Source organism: Diceros bicornis, chromosome 17 (genome assembly GCF_020826845.1).
Source record: "Diceros bicornis minor isolate mBicDic1 chromosome 17, mDicBic1.mat.cur, whole genome shotgun sequence".
Lineage (NCBI taxonomy): Eukaryota > Metazoa > Chordata > Mammalia > Perissodactyla > Rhinocerotidae > Diceros > Diceros bicornis.
The window spans coordinates 57,776,261-57,793,550 of record NC_080756.1 but is presented as its reverse complement, the minus strand read 5'-3'; the positions used below and the strand labels follow the sequence as shown (position 1 = coordinate 57,793,550).

General features: G+C 47.2%; 1 protein-coding gene across 4 annotated transcripts in view; it reads right to left on the bottom strand.

Annotated features, from left to right (window-relative positions):
• The window catches only part of CRACR2A (calcium release activated channel regulator 2A), a 123,819-nt gene that overhangs the window by 29,937 nt on the left and 76,592 nt on the right, over nucleotides 1-17,290 (bottom strand). For all 4 annotated transcript variants that reach the window (XM_058559033.1, XM_058559032.1, XM_058559034.1 and 1 more), the window contains 4 exons: nucleotides 12,178-12,268; nucleotides 8,701-8,796; nucleotides 6,343-6,530; nucleotides 1,317-1,388 (listed from right to left, as the gene is read on the bottom strand). In XM_058559033.1, coding sequence (XP_058415016.1) covers nucleotides 1,317-1,388; nucleotides 6,343-6,530; nucleotides 8,701-8,796; nucleotides 12,178-12,268 — 447 coding nt within the window. The remainder of the gene's footprint in view (nucleotides 1-1,316; nucleotides 1,389-6,342; nucleotides 6,531-8,700; nucleotides 8,797-12,177; nucleotides 12,269-17,290) is intronic.

Below are 17,290 nucleotides of genomic sequence, written 5' to 3'. Positions count from 1 at the left end.
GTTCTCAGTCACTACCTGGGGGTTTCTCCGTAGAGGAAAATCTGCTGTGGGGCGTTCCCCTCCAAAGCCCACCTTCCTCAGCAGCAAAGGACAAGCTTGGTGCCCAAGCGCTAGCAGAGAAGGCTTCGGGCGTGTGGTGCTGCACACGTGCGGGTCTCCATTAGAGAGACCCATAAGCAGAGTGCTGCCTTGTCATCTCCCTGCTCACTCGCTTTGAATCTGCCCTTTTATTTTTCCTAAGTGCAATAGAAAAAAGGAAAAAAACAAAAACTCGTCCTTGTACATCTTGTTCTCTTCCTTTCACTAAAGCTTTCCTGAGACTCAAGTCTTTCTCTCAAATGGACTAGAACTTGGCCACCTAAGAACCCCCTTCCCTCTCCTCAGCCTTCGAAGGCCCATTTGAATCATGTATTGAGTGAAAAAAATCTGAAATGCATTCAGTTTGAAGCACTTTTCAATTTGGCAGCGTCAGAGATGCCAGACACAGTGACTTTACCTGGCTCTCAAATTAAAAAAAAACAACAAAACTTCATAATGTACCTGATTCAAAACCACTTGCACTTTAACAATCAGAACCCAAAGTGCTTTTGCGTCGTCACCACTCCCCAGAGATGTCTGGTAGGTGGCAGGGACAGTAACTTAGGAAACTCACAGGCAAAATTGAAAATTCCCTTTCCCCACATAGGTCTGGTGGGTTTTTTTGGGCACATTCCAGACCAATGAACTTTGAGTTTACGGCGAGTTCTAGCAGGCTGAGGAACTCCCCAACCCCTTTCTCAGTGCTCTGTTTGTGATTCATTTACTCATTCAACGAGCATTAACAGAATATGGCAGAAGAAAGAGAGTCAGCCAGATATGGATTTTGATTCTGGCTTTGGGTAAACTATGTCATTTCTCTAATATCGACTTCCTCATCAGTTCACTCCTGTATTAGCAATGGCCCTACTCTCCTGAGTTTTGCTAAAGATGAAAGGGATCCTTTATCTGGCATAGAGTAGATGCTCAATAAATTCAGTTCCCTCCTACTCGAGCGAGCACTGAGCAAGGTACTGTGAGAGACATGAGGAAGAACGACGCAGAGCCTACTCGCAGAGGTATACACTGGAGAGGGAGATGGGCGTGTGTGTAAATGGACCAAACCTGACAGAGAGGGTGTACTCAGCTGTGTGAACAATGCGATGGTGACCAGGGGAAGGAGGGCGCCCTCTCAGCAGCAGCTATGTTTTTCCAGCACGTAGGCAGGGAAGACTCAGACGGGCCCTTCCAACCTGAGGCGCCTGGGACGGGCTGTCAGAACACGTCGAGCGCTGACCCACCTCAGGAAATCCAGCTGCTTCAGGAGCCCGGACTTCTCCCGCTGCAGACTCTCCGTCACACGGTACACTTCCCTGAGGAGGAGGCAAACGGCAGGGGTGAGCGACTGGTCTGGGAGGTGAGCTTCCAGGTACGAGGCGCGGTGCTGGAGGTGGCCCCAGGACCCCACACTGGACCCCAGCAGGCGGTGCCCCGCACCGGGAACAGAGGGATTAGAGGAGCACGGCCCTCCGCTGGAAAGCACCGGCTGTGTGTGGCGGCTGACAGCCGTGATCTCAGTCTGTCATCCCGGACACACCATTAGGAAGGGGAAAGTATCCCCATTTTACAGATACAGTCAAAGAGGTTTGCTAACTGTCCCCAGGTCACACAGACAATTCCTGACCGAGCCAGGGTCCTAATCTAGACCTCCTACCCCAGACCTGCTCATTCCACAGCCATTTCACATGCCACTGGCGAATGCGCCCGATAACCACACTGTTCTCCAGGCTCCCCACGGCCCTGCCCTCCCCAGAATTCAGGGAGTTCGTCAACATTCTTCTCCAGCCCAGTCTTGGAGGGTGAGCGCAGAACTAGTATTCTTTCCCCCAGAAGCTGGTTTAGTTTGCTGTCAGGAGCTCTTGAAGAACCATTTCCCCTTCCCCCTTCTTCTCTCTGAAGTCTCCAATCTCTCCCCAGATATCTGGAATTTCCACTGTTGGTCATTCATTTCTTTAACTTAGGATTTATCTCTAGCTATAAAGCGGAGATTTAATGTATCAGTGATCATCAGTCACTTACAGCACAGTGTGAACGCATCAAGCACATGGGGACTTTTGAGGAAGGGGAGAGAAGCTGAGAGTTATGGGGTGAGAGGGGGCTGGAGGCAAGAGGGCAACTCAGCTGGGAGGCAGGGCCTGTGTCTGGTTTGTTTACATCTGTATCCTCACTGCCATGCTGGCAGGGAGGCATAGTCAACAAACAGGAGCAGCAGGAAAGAAAGGAGTGAGGCTGGAGAGGAGGGCGAGGGAGGGAAGAAGGCAGGCAGGGCTGGAGGGAAGAAGCGGGGGAGGAAGGAAGGAAGGGGTGAGTTGAGATTGGTATTCAGCACCACTCAGAGAAGAAAGGAACAAAATAGAGCGGAATTGGGTGACACTGGAAAACAAACCTTGATTAACTTCACAATTGTGCCTCTGTCTTTCCCTCTGTGCTCTGCACTATGGTTCAGAAATTTTTAAGTTGTCCTCCAAGCTTAGCGCAAAGGGTCCACAGTTCCACATTTCCAAACCACGGCATAGCTTCTAGAGTAGGGAGCATCTTATAGCCTGATAAATGCGTCACTCTCCATGGGCTCTCAGGGCTGCCTGGACTGTGAACACTCCGGGCTGGCCAAGGACAGTCACCCCGCTCCACCCTACCCATGTCATTACTGAGCTGGCAAAAACAGCACCAGTGTGCTGGGTGTGTGCACCCAGCACTCTCTTGCCGCGCTTGCAATCATCTGATTCCCTAAGAGGTAGCTGTGGCTTTCTCTCCCCTTTACAGAATAATTTTAAGTCAATTTACGACAATAACAGTCTGAATCAAATTGTAAGTCTCACCAAATTGTAAGACAATCCTAATTAAGCAACAAAACTTCTCTGGCTCCTGCAGAGCTGCAAATTCCTAACATTTTATTACCAATTGTATTTAATTTCAACTTGAGGGAAAACAATGTATTTCCCACTATCCAAACTGGGTCCCCAAAACCCTGTCCTGGGTTCTGCTCTGAGCAGCACCACGTGAGCAGAGCAGCCTGCTGGCTGTCCCTGTGCCCTGGAGCCAGGACTGCCTGCCCCAGCTCTGTGGCTCCCCCACCCGACCCTGGGTCCTGCTTCTCTCTAGGGGCAGCCGGGAGCAGACAGCTTTTCCTCCCCTGCTAAGGAAAACCACTCTTTGGAGATCTTAGTTCTGGGTTCTCACAGAGTGTTTGACTGAGGAGCCAATTCCTAAAGAACAAGGCATTCCAGGTCCTCTCTGGCCCTCTTTACACAGCCCCAGGTGACCGCTGATGCTGTTATAAACATTCACATATGTATACACGTATACAGTCCATATTGATGCAAAGATGTGTCTACTTGTCTGGTAGACATACATCTATCTGGAAATATATACACACACAAACACTTATTCAGATTTTTTGTGTTAAAAAAAAAAAGCATTTCTGAAACAAAAATGACACCTGGATATTTGACTAACCGACCTTTAAAGTTTTTCTAACCTAGAATTCTACGAGTTTCTATCCGGGTAATATGTGAGCTGAAAGGGAAAGAACTGGCCGTTTTTCGTGGTGTGATGGGTGAGAGGATCGTGGCTGCCTTTACAGAACTGCTGCTGGCTTCATCTGTAGGAGAGGGAGGCGATACGGAGCACTCTCCAGAATATACTGTCAAGTGACAAATGCCGGCAAACGCAGAACGGCGTGCTACCATTTTGTAAATGAAAGTTGTGTGTGTGTTATGTCTGTGTGTGTGTTATGTCTATGTGTGTGTGAGTGCATATGCACGTACGTGTACTTGCACATGCACAGAATACTATGGAAGGATTCACACGAAACCGTGACTGGTGGCTTCTAGGTGACTGCAGGCTGGGGGTCATGGGTGGGGGGCAAACCTCTTTTTGAGGTGCATATCCTTTTGTGCCGTTTGAATTTTGTGCCTTGTCATAAACTACCTACCCAGAAGAAAAGTTGATTAACAAAATAGAGAGGTGCTGCTTTTCAGCTGACCTTCATCTTTATATAATTTCCCCTGCTTGATTGTTCCTTCTTTATCTTATTTTAAAATCTAGTTCTCCTTCCTCCAGCATCTTCAGAGAACAAGAAAATTAATTTTGCCCATTCTGAATTCTAGCTGATAAATGACTAAGTCTGTTTATCTTGGAACCCCATCCTCTCCCCTTCCAGTTGCTTCAGAGCAGCATCAGGCAGCTTGACATCGTTGGGGGAAGCACAGGATATCAGGAGAACTAGGCTCTGTCCCCGTTCGCTGGCACTAACTAGCTGTGTGGCTTTGGGTTGGTCACCACACCTCTCTGAGCCTCAGTTTCTTCATTTACAAAATGAAGAGGTGGATTAGAGCATTAAGGTTGTATCAGTACCGTTGGTCTGGGATTCTGTGCTATGGAGAACAAGCTAAGGCTCTCACTGTCCTTCCCCTCCCGACCGTCCTCCCTGGACAGGACATGCTGCACAAGACATTGCAAGCTTCTTGAAAACAAGTCGTGAAGGTTCTGGAATAATTTCTCTCTCCCTCCCACCCCTCCCTCCCTCTTTTTCAATTCCCAACCTCTAGAGATTGTGTCTCAGGCTTGGTTAATTAAGATAAGCCTTCAGAAAGATTTTAATCCTCATGCTGAGATGCGACGCTGCTCCAGCACTGGGTGCTTCTTTCCATTTACTGTTCTAATGCTTGTGCCTTCAGATGTTTGCTGCTTTTAGAACTTGATTGAATTTTAAGAGCCTGAATCCTTAATTCTGTTGGTAGAGTTAAATGCCTGTGCCTTGTTGACCTGCGCTCAATGAGGAGGAACTGATTCTGCTCGTTTACAATGAAATACCCTGTCCTTCCACTGGTCCTCCAAGAATCGGAATGGAGGGGTTTTAAGTCAGCTACTTGGGAATGTATATATTTTTAACTGGATGTATATATTTTTAACTAATTTTAATGTCTTACTAAGGTAAAACTCCAAATCCAAACCCATTTCCTCCCTCTCACCCTTGACAATTGTCCCAGAAAGTAGAGGACACCACACAGGAGCGAGATGCAGAACAACTGGATTCAGGCTGAGGGACCGACATTTTGCCAACAGTCAGAGTGAGGGCCTTCACTTTTGAATGAGGAGAGTTAACATATGTAAAACATCAGGCATTGGTAAGTAATACTGCCCTTTTCTCTGAAATCAGACTTTCTGTACTACTTTGCACAGGACCACACACACAATTACATAATGCAGAATGAATGAATGAATGAAAGAGTGCATGAACAAATGAGTGAGTGAACCATGGCCAGTCCTACTCCTGTGTAAATATTTTCTGGCTGGCTCAATATTCACTGGCGGGAGTCAGCAAGATGTGTCTAGCACTTAGCATCTTGGGACAGTTACTTAAAACCTCTGAACCTCAGTTTCCTCCGCCACAGATTAGAGTTGATAATAATAGCACCTGCCACATCAGGATGCTGGAAAGGTCAATGAGATAATGTTGAATTATCGACACCAGCGAGATATGTCGAATGCCCACCACAGCACCTGGCACAGAGGATAATGTCAATAAATGTTTGTCAGATGAATAAGTAAATGAGTCTATGGAGAAATGAACAAACACATAAACAAGTGAGATTCCTCTCCCTGGGCCTTGGAGTGCATTTGCTCTCCAAACATGACACTCCCAAGACAAGATCAATGACTGATTCTGCAGTGACTCTGCCAGAAGGTACAGCCCCACCCTTGAATCTTCCTCACTGTGCCTCTGCCTAGCAAGCTGAACCCGATGGCTGGACACCAAAAGCAGTTTATTAGCAAACCAGGCCCTGAGAGAGGTGGGGTTCCCCTCCCCATACAGAGAAACACTGGTGGAAAAAAAGATGGGCAGAGCTGGAGTGAAGACTCCCGGGCACTGTCACATGCCCGTCAGATTATACACTGACCTTGCAAGTCTGCCTGCTTCACTCCCATCCACCCTGGTCGCCAAGTCTCTGAACTCCGACAGGCACATATGGTCTGTCCGCTCACTCAGCATTATATGTGTTGGGTGGATAACATGTCTTTCTAATCGCATAATAAATTTTCTGAGAACAGGGCTGTATATTGCTTGTCAGTCCTAGGTAATGTGTGGCACAGTGCAGGTCTGCTTACTAGGCTCAGAATCCTAGAAGAGATCTCAGGGAGCAAAGAGCCCCTATCCCCATTTTACAGGCAAGGAAACGGGGTCTGGGAGAGGGGAGATCATATGCTCACAGCAGGGGATGGAGTTGGAGAGCAGCGATAGGGATATGCGAAGGCCAGACTCACATCTCCTTCTCCTGGTGGAGTTTGCAGGCCTCTTGCTGGAGGCTTTCCAACTGCTGCTGGGCATCCTGCAGCTCCCGAGAGGTCCTCTCCAGCTCCTGGGCCAGCTCCTGGTTCGTGAGTTTCAGCTTGGTATTCTCAGCCTTGGTTTCATGCTTGTCATTATGCAGGGCTGTGCACTGGCCTTCCAGCTGGAAGGAAGGGTGAGAAGAGGGGAATGATGAGCAACCACCATCATCAGAGGCTGGTCCACCCGGGCCTCACCCTGCTTTCTCCACCTGGTGGGCAGGAACCGTCACTGCTACCCCTCACTGCTCTCAAGCCTCAATAGGCTTTGTCCTGCTCCTTAATTCACACATATACACTTCTGGAGGCAGGAAGGCGTTCCAGAGCACATCTTGTCTCTCCCCTGTCTCCACAGGGCTACTAAACAGTCCAGGGGGAGCTGATTATCATCATCACCATCATCTCATTAATGGTCTCATCAATGGTCATCTCCTCAATGGTCTTGAGATCTAACCTAAATCCCTCAAGTTGTCATTTAAACCAATTTCTTTTCTTTAGCCCTGATGGAGATGGAGAACAGCTAAGTGGCGTTCTTCATAAACCCATCCTTCCCAATTTCAAATACTGATAGTAAATCCATTTCTTCCTTTTTCTTTTCTCAGCTGAATAAGTCAATTCTTTTAATCTAGAGAAGGTTTTTATGGTAGCCAGAAACCCGCGAAATTCTTGGGAAATAGCTAAAACAGGTCAAACCAAACATACCTTTTTCTCATGTCCCTCAAGCACCTGAAAACCCTGCATTTTTATAACTTCAGCTTTTCTTGGCTGATGATTATGCTTTGCAGAGCTTCCAACCCTCTCACCAGAGGAGGAATCAAACCAAGGCAAATATGTCATAATAAATTTAGTTTAATGAATGTGGTCAGTAAGGGGAGGAGGAAGCAACAACAAGAAATTTTGTGTGAGTCTCAAGAGGCTCCTGAGTAATCAGGCAAGCGTGCAGTAATTAAATTGAGTGGCGGTCATTCATTTGAGGAATATATCTAATCGGTAAGAACTTAATGCATAACAGTGGGGAGGAGAAAGAGGAGGAGAAGCAAGGTTCCACTATGGAAGGGGGTCTGGGAAGGCAGATGGCAGTTGTGGGAGTTGAAAGCATCTTGCTGCAGGAAGAAAGAAACCAAAACCCAGAGGCTGGGAACTAGCAGAAGTGGAACAGTCTCTAGCCCTAGCACGGGTGTCTTCAGGCACAGATAAATGTGTCGCTAAAAATAGCCCTCTCTATTCAAACGGAAGCAATGTGTCTGGGCCTGTCCAGGGATGGATTCCTTCCAGCACCAGACAAAACAAAACAAGAGGCCATGTGATGCCCTGGCCTCTCTCCCCGACCAGCCCCTGCTTGGAGAGGAGGCTGCGAGCATGAGGTTTGCCTCAGTAATCACTCTCCTGGGGTCATTAGCCAGCTGTTCCAGCCATGGTGGGTGGACACTGCCCTGCACCGTGCACCACCCAGCTTGCCTCCTGGGGGCTCAGGTGCATCAGAGGAGCGTCTAGTGTCTGCATCCATTCTGCAGGGTGAAGGAACAGACGCAAAGGAGGCTGACCAACCTTGTCCGGGCAAATGGGAAGACAGGGGACGGACAAATTGATCTTGAAGAGTCTCCTCTTCTGACTGGAGGCATCCACGGCCATCCTGGCGAGGAGACATCACTGTCTGCAGCCTCCCCCAAAGTATCAGAGACCACATCCCTTGTACCTCAGCATCCTCCTCATATCTTATACAGGATGCAGCAAACAAATTAACGTTTTGGCACTCTGGTGGCTCCTGGGAATAATTATACCACAATGTTTGCAGATATCTCAAGGGAGAATTCTTGGCAACTTTTCCAGGTTAAACACCTGGCACTGGAAAAGTAAAGGCTTTATCTTAGGATCATCTGTGATTTCAAATGCTATCTTTTGTACAGCTAAATGGTTTTCAGAGTTAAAAAAAAAAGAAAAGGTGTCCTTAAAAGTGAATGGCAGGGAGGGCGCCGGCCTGTGGCACAGCGATTAAGTGCGCACGCTCCGCTTCAGCCGCCCGGGGTTCGCAGGTTCGGATCCCGGGCACGGACTGATGCACCGCTTGTCAGGCCATGCTGTGGTGGCGTCCCATATAAAGTAGAGGAAGATGGGCATGGATGTTAGCTCAGGGCCAGTCTTCCTCAGCAAAAAGAGGAAGATTGGCATTGGATGTTAGCTCAGCGTTAGTCTTCCTCACATACACACACACAAAAAGTGGCAGGGAAAATGGGCAAGAGCCAGAGCAGAGGATGGAGTGAGAGCCAGGCACTCTGAACTCACTGACAAGCGTACCCATTTCTGCTTCTGGATGAGCTGCTCCAGCTCCTGCTCCTTAGATAACAGCTTCTGTTCCAGTTCCTGACTGCGGGCCTGAAACCGCTCCGTGTCCTGCCGATCCAGAAAGAGGGACACGTGAGGCCCAAATGCTCCTAGGATGGAGATGTTTTCCCACCTTGAACCAGCTCAGCAGCAGAGCCCGTCCGTTTGGGCTCTGTGCAACTTGGTCATCATGACTGATGACCGTGCGGGCCCCTTGATAAAGTAGCAGGGTCAGCTAGAGGGGGAATACTGAACAGGGAGAACAGACAGGGGCATGAGTTCGAATCTCAGGCCTCAGTCTCTTCATCTGTAAATTATGGGGTGGAATATTCTGGACGTAACTTGGATATTCTGTTCCATGTTGGGCACTGCGATTCAATCTCTTAAACTGCCCTCACTCTGGAAACACAGGGGCATCACTTCTTCCTCTCGAGGGTCTAGGCCCTCACTGTTTTCCACCGTGACTGAGGCGTCCCAGGCCCTGCTCCTCATGATGTCTCTGCCCCCATGCTCAACAGCCCCTCCCCTCCTGCCCCAGAACTGGGCAGCCCCACTCAGGGATGCAGAGGCCCTGATGATGCAGGTGTGAAGGGACCTGGTTGCGGGATAGAGAAGAAAGTGTGTGGGCTGTTAGGATGCCTGATACTCCCAACAGAGCCTGATCTGGTGTAAGGGCCCTGCACTGGGCGTCAGGACACTCGGGTTCCAGCCCTGGCCTTGCCCACCTGACTTGCTTCATTCTTCTACATCATTGTATCTTTGTTCACAGAATAGAAACAAAAATATCCATGCCGCCTGCCGCTCTCCACTTGCCTGAAGGCAGAACAGAGGTGCCACATGCAGGAAGAGAAGACACCATTACAACCATCACATAACTCACTACAGGAGCCCCCTGGGGTTCCCCCTTCCCAAGGAGCCGTGAGAGGCTGCACTAGAGGCAGCTGTGTCCCGGCTAGTAGGCACGGGGTGACAGCAGCAGCAGAGCGGGGAACACAGCTGCTCTCAGGGCAAAGGCCTCTGGACACCTCTATTCAAAGGCTCAGGATACTTCCCGGGCTCATCATCTGTAGACTCCACCTGGTTCCTCTGCCCATTTTCAAGCAGGTAAATGGAGCTCAGGGAGAGCCTGTGATTGTCCTCACGTCAATCACAGGCAACGGCAGAGGCAGGACTGGACCAGGAGGTTCCTGCTCCCAGCTTTTGTTACCAGGGAACCCGCTTCATTCAGCTTGGCTGCCGCTCACGGAGTAGGTGCCCGTGAACAGTGCTGGGAGGCGAGCAGCTCCACAATTCCCACGCAGATGCTGCATCCCCACCTTGGGCCAGCGGACTGTCTTATTGCCCCTGCCAGCACAGAGCACAGAGCGGGTCTATTATCCTGGAGCTGGAGTGTGCAAGTGATGAAGTATTCCCCTCATGGTCAACAAACTGCTAAATGTAGAGCCAGAATCCAAACCCCCAGCCAGAACGTCCAGCCTTTGCCATGCTGTCATAAACTGCAATGCCACTGGCCTCACGCTGCGGCCAGGCAAATGCTTGTGTATCCAAAGCCTTAGTAGCATGCCAAACACATCTTACCGGTTTCCATGTTTATGCAAAAAGCAGAAGGCTAGCACTGAGCTTAAAAGGCATTTGGTAATGAGAAGGGAGAAGGAGGGAGCGGAAGACGGTAGCTGAAGGGTGCAGCAGTGTGGTCAGATCACCTTACATGATACTAATTTCTCCTTAAATTTTCTCTTCTGACCTCTTCCCACTCCCAAATCCCAGGCCTTGGCCCACCTTTTGCTTCTGGAAGCATGCTTCTTTCTTTAGCTTGGACCTTTGACTTGTGGTCATGGCCCGGCAGAGGGGACTAAATGCCCCAGAGCTCCGCCCCTCTGTGCGGTAGGTCATTTGGGGTAAAGGGAGTGGCTCTCCTTTCCCCTGCAGGACAAAAACGTCTTCTGTTCTCAGGAAATTACTTTGAGGTCTGTTAGGTGAGGAGCATGTGAGTTCTCTCTGCGGGATCCTCATTCAATGATGCTGAAGGGCAGAGGAGAGCTACAATGTTTTAAAACTCTAAAAGAATGGGGGGGAGGTGTGGAAATACTAACAAGCTTCCAGAGGGCTCTCACTGGGAACATAACTGGCTTTTTCTGGAAAGCATTCCGAACCCTTCTCAGTTTGAATGACATCTATGATAATAAATGAAGCTGTGGTGTAGATAATCTGAAGTAGCATAAAATTAAACATTGGTTCACCCAACCTGCATTAAGGAGGAGAGAGGGGGTTGTGCCTGCAGCCCAGGCTCAGTGCTGAGCAGCAGGGTACCCCCTCTACGTCCCCCAAAATTCATTTGTTGAAATCCCAATGCCAAAGGTGATGGTGTTAGGAGGTGGGGCTGTTGGGAGGTGATTAGTGCCCTTATAAAAGAGACCCCAGAGAGCTGGCTTGCCCCGTTCCACCATGTGAGGATACCAAGAGAAGCCGGCAGCTTGCAACCAGGAATAGGGCTCTCACCAGAACCCGAGCATGGTGGTGCCATGATCTCGGACTTCCAGCCTCCAGAACTGTGAGAAATAAACGTCTCTTGTTTAAAAGCTATCCAGTTTATGGTGTTTTTGTTATAGCAGCCTGAACCGACTAAGACAGGAAGCCACCATTCAAGATCAAAGACTTTTCTGCTGAGAACCCATCAAGTGGATAATCTAAAAATGGATAATAGTTTCTTGTAGCTTTGTTTTATGGATATACTCCCCAAAGGACCCTGCTTAGCTTGGTAAAGGAGGGGATTTCACCAGTTCTGACCTCTCAAGACAAACAGCTAGGCTTGGTAGGAGGCTAAGTAAGTGCCAGACTAGGAACAAGGGACATGAGTTTAAAATTTTCTCCCATGGTATCTGAGAAGGTGCGATTTGATTTTCTTGGGTGTCTAAGGGGAAAGGAGGGGAACATAGACTCCAACGATGGTCCCCTTGGGGAGCTGCTGGACATGGAGGGGAATAGGCTGGGCATTCGGGTGGGCCTGCCATATAGTCTAGGGACCAGCCAATGTCAGACCCAGTCTTCAGGCTGCTCTAACTGGTAAGCAGGCACCTTCGTCCTTCCATTCATTCGTTTGTTCACCTGTTCATTCCTTCATTAATTTAACAAGTATTTGTTGAGTGCCCATTATGTCCCAGGCCTGGTCGAGGTGTGGAGGATACATTCCCAAGTAGAAGATAAAGATCCCTGCAGTCGTGGAGCTCACATGATAGCAGGAGGAGACAGACCACAGTCGACAAAAATACACAAGTAGATTATAGGCCATGTTTGAAGGTGACGAATGCCTTGAAAACAATAAATAAAGCAGAGACAGAAGGAACCAGTAGTGCCATGGGTGGGGGCACTGCAGTCTCACATTGAGGAGGTAGTCAGAGGAGGTGGTACTTCAAGCTGCCCCTCAGAGCCACGCCCCGGGGTGACTCTTACTTTCAGGAGAAACTGCTCCTTCTCACTTTTGATTTGTTGCTCCATCTCCTCATAGAGATGCTGGATTTCTTCATCATAAGCAGCAATTTTCCTGCAGAGATAGCAAAAGGAGAGTCTGATGAGGTCTATGCCGAACTTTCTTTATCCCATAGCGGCAAGTCGTGAAGCCTGGGCACCAGAGCCCCATCTGGAGCTGTGGGCAGTGGGGTGACTGCGTGGGTCAGGTCAGTCAAACCCGCAGGATCAGCTCCTCAGGATGAGCTGACCCATCAGGACCTTCTCTGGCTGCTGGAAGTTTCCAGGTGGCCTCTCCTCCTCCTGCCTCCCGGCCATCACTACCAGACGATCCACATACTCCTCAGCGAAGCTTCCCTGGTTCTATCATCCTTTACTCCGCTTTATTCTGTACTCTATCTACTCACCCTCCCTACTGCCTGCTGGTTCCCATGCTCGTAGACAGCACACAGTTGTGTGTGTGGGCTTTCCTGTTTGGGTTCTTGGTTTATCTCTTTCCCACTGTGGACGCTTTCTCTCTACCTGGTTACATCAGCATTGTCTGAACTGCACTATCAGAGGGCTCTCCTCACATTGTATGCTTAAGTTTGTGTGATCCACATTTCTCATAAGATCTGTAAGATCTCAAAAGATTCCATGATGATGACAACCACGACCACCACCCCCTACAAAGGAAGGGGGCCATACCTGCCCAAGCGTTCATGCCATCTCAGGCACAGGGCCAAAGGCAGACAGTATGAGAAGGGCGAGGCTGGTTAAAGGCTGGTGGTGGCAATGAGATGTCCTCATCCCCTCCCTCAGCATCCTCTCCTCCTCCAAAGAGCCCCACAGGACAGGAAGTAAGTACCTGGGCACTCTGCTCCTACACAGAGACGAAGACAAATGTGGCTATGGGGACAAGGTTTGTAGGTCATCCCTGGGGTTGTTCCTCCTTCTTTCCCAGGAACAGATCCTCCTTTGAATACTTCCCCCAATTCAAACAGGAAGGGTCAGGTATTAACATCTGAGCTGAGCCTGGAAGTTGTCACACCAAAGCTCACACTCCCAGGGGACTGCGTTTTTATAGCTTTCCTCTGACCTGCAGGGAGAGACCCTCTCAGCCCCTGACTCCTTGTCCTCTTTCTCTCCTGTGAAGGGAACTCTGGGCCCCAGCAAACAGGCTGACATCATGGCTCTCAAGGTCTGTTTTGAACATGTAACATACACACACATACTGCAAATTTTGGCACTTGTCATTCTAAACTCAAACGGTGGCAAGCCCCCTCTGCCCTTTATTGAAGTAAGACTTTAATAATTGAGGAAATAGCCCTGGTTCTCAGTTCTAAGAGGTACTGGAGAGATTTCTGAATATTTATTTATTTAATTTATTCTCCCGAGCCTTCTATCATTTTAACCCCTACCTGCCCATGTCCCTATGTCCACTTGGGACTCCAATCCAGTGACAGGCCTTCCCTGCTGCCTGAGGCTGCACCACAGCCCACGCTGCCCCTTCCTCACCTGCTACCTGCTGGGGGAACATTTACACCACATGCACAGACTGAGCAATGACTAAAGAGCCATTTTGACTGGCGACTTTTCAGTTCTATAGAAACCACAAAACTGACCCAGACAAAGGAACTAGTATGAATCTCCATGATCAAGGTCACTCCTATCAGAGCACCAGCCTCTGAGCTCCCTTTCTTGGCCATACCCCACAAGACCAGAAACCTGACTTTGAACAAGGAGAGCAATGGCCCCAGAGTGTGCTCAGCAAAAGGTGACAGCTCCCCAAGACTTCCACGAGCTGGAGGCCTGTGTTTACTAACGTGTTTGGCATCCCAGGTGTAACAAATGTCTTTTTGGCTAAGAGTAAGGAATCTCTTCTTGGTAAACGACAGATGTTTTGGATTGTTACTTTTGTTCTGAGCTAACCCATAATAATTACAAGAAAATCTTGGAGAGAAATAAGGAGCAAAGGCACCTGCTGTTGAATAGGGACACCTCAGGGACAGATATAAATATGGTTTGAAGGAAATTTCAGAAAGCAATATGGTCTTCTTTTGGTCCCTGGAATTATCTTCCTGTGCTTGAAGAAATTCAGATAATAAAAGGCAAATAGCATCAAGGAAAACTTTAGACAGCAATTCCAACTATATAAATACTGGAGAATTAATAAAGTGAGATGAGAGAAACTTAAAAATTGATTTGGCTCTGTTAAAGCAATACCAATTACAGTCATTCATATAAGCTGTTTACCATTTATGCCTAATAAGCATGCAGAGCATTAATTCTATACTATCATTAAATGTGTTATGTTAACTTTGCTCTAAGTTTTACTTGATTGAATTAAAATAAACTCTATGTTTTTCATGCTCACATGTCAGTTTGCTAGTCACGAAGTAAGTAATTTTGCAAATTGCTAAAAACAACAAACGGAGGGAAGGCCGACGTAGCTTCTGAAAGGTGCCTACTCCCAGCCCTCAGTCACAAAGGCGGGGTCCATTGCAAAGAAGCCCTGGGATTCCAGATGGCCATCAATGATGCTGGGCCCAACCAGACTCATACATGGAACCAAGCCTTTGGAAATGCTTTTGAAGAAAGCTGGCCTCCCAGGAGATTGCCCAGGCTTGAATGATTTGAAAGGATGAGCCCCAGAGGGACTGACTGACTGACTCATGACCAGCCTAGGTCTGAACACACAAGTCCCCAAAATGGGGAGCATTATGATGCTGTTCACACCATTCATGTCACTAAGCCAGCTCAGGGATCAGAAGACCTGGGTTCTGATCCTAGAACCAGCTCATTTCCCCCACATGACCTTGGGTAAGTGCTCTGACCTCCTCACATCCCAGGGTAGTCCCTGCCCTATGTTCCTCCCAGCACTGTCATGATGAACAGACAAGAGAGACAGTGTGAAAAGCATTTGGAACTGCAGAGCCCTAAATAAATGTAAGAGATTATTTATTATTGTAATTATTATCATGGGCTGCAGAGGGCAAGGACCACATTCGTCAAGGGAAGGAGGCTCTTAGTTTCGAGGATAAAAGGGTTGCTGGGTTTGGAACGGGTCAGAGGCAATCAGGAAGATGAAGAACGGAAAGCTTAGTTAATAAAAACTCCCTTCAGACCAATCCATTAGAGATGCAGGCTGTGTGTGAACAGGAGCTGCAGAGCCAAAAGCCGGTGTCTCCAGGGAGCTGCGCAGTGGCTGTGAGAGCAACAATGGCGAGAAACACTCTCAAAAGATCTGCGCATGTGGTGTGTGGTGTTCCAGCCGGGCACACCATATTCTGCCATCAAAGGAAAGAAGCAACCGATTATGTTTGCTTATTATATACATCTTTGTTGCCACAATTTCTAAAACCACTCCTATTGCCTGATGCACACAAACATGGACTTTGAAGTCTTCTCTATGAGAATTTCCCCGTCTATTCCAATCCTCGCTGACCACCTTCTCTGAACTCTTAGGATACCATATGTCTTTATTTGAACACTTAATTTTAAAATCCTGAACAACTGTTTCATTTGGGTTTGTGTTGTCACAACTAGATTAGAAACTCAGACATTTATGTCACCCACAGGGCCTGTGCTCAAAATGTTAACACTGAAAATCTGTAAGAAATCAATTTAAGACTTTGGATACCAAACTCAGAAGCCCATGGACCATATCAGGGGAATACCATATTCTAGAGGAATTGAAGAACTTCAGGGATGGAAGGTTTGTCTGATCCAATCACCTATTTTTCCGGTGTTAAAATCCTTGTCACAATATCACCACCAAGTATTTACCCAAACTAGGTCAGAATACCTGCAGTGAGTGATGGAGAACTTGCTGGATCTCTACGCAGCTCTTTCATCTTTGGAATAATCTGGCTCATAGAAATATGTCTTTTTATGACCTTATCTATCCTCTGCACGAAAACCCTTCATGTATTTAAAAACAGCATTAAGACTTCAAGGAGTAGCCTTGGGTTCAGGTCATGCCTCTTCACTTCCTCCATCCATGTCTCACATGGATTCTTTTCTTTTTTTTTTCTTATAAAGAATCCTTTCACCATTTCCTTTACTCCTCTCTGAATGGGCTCTAATTTAGCTTTCTCAAGCTATGGAGCCCCAAACTAAATGCCCAGTGTATGAAGTCTGATCAGTGCAGATTAGAGCTGGACTATTGCCTCTCTTGTTCTAGATGCTCCATATCTATTCACACAGCCTAAGATCAGACTAACTTTTCTTGGAAGCTACATCATAGCTGATGAATGCTGAACCCATTCATCAACTAAAACCTCTAAACCTTATGGCTATGTGATTGTTTTTGTTTTAAAGATGGTACTACTGAATCATCTCTCTCCCATCTTGTGCTTCTGCCATTGGCTTTTTGGATTTTGGCAAGATCTCAAATGTAATCCCATTAGATTTTGTGTTTGTTAGATTTAGTCCATCTTTCCAGCCTGTTACTATCTTAATGGATCCCAACTAGTTGCTCAGTGTACTCAATGACCTTCCAAGTTTTGTTGATATTTTCAATTTTCAATCATAATGTAAGCTAAATAATCTATAATGTTGGTTTTGACAATTTAATATACCTGAAACTTCTTTAGAAGAGTGTTTTTAAAAATATGCCAAGTATTGGTTTCTAGTTTATTATATTATAGTAAGAGAATATACTGGTAAGATATTTACTTTTTGGACTCAATTAACCTTTGCTTTGTAACCAAGAACATTATTAATTTTTGCGTAACTTCTATGAGAAGAATGTGTATTGTATTGCAGGGCACACAACTCTACATTCATCTCTTAAATTAAGCTTGCTGGCTGATGGTTTCAAATACTTTATATACTTAACGTACTCTTTGCCTGACTAATATGTCAAATCTAAGATAAGTTTGTTTAAATCTTCTAAAAGTCTTCTAAAGTCTTGTTTTTTCAATCAAATTTTCTTTGTTTTTTTGAAAGTTTCTGCCTTATGTATTTTGCTGCTATGTTATTTGGTGCACAAAGGTTTATATCTGCTGTATCTTCTTTATGGATGGACTTTGTTTTATTGCTACAAAGTATTTCCCCTTATCTCCCTTTATTTATGCCACGGAAAAAAATGTTGAACAAGAGAAGTGTAATAAGC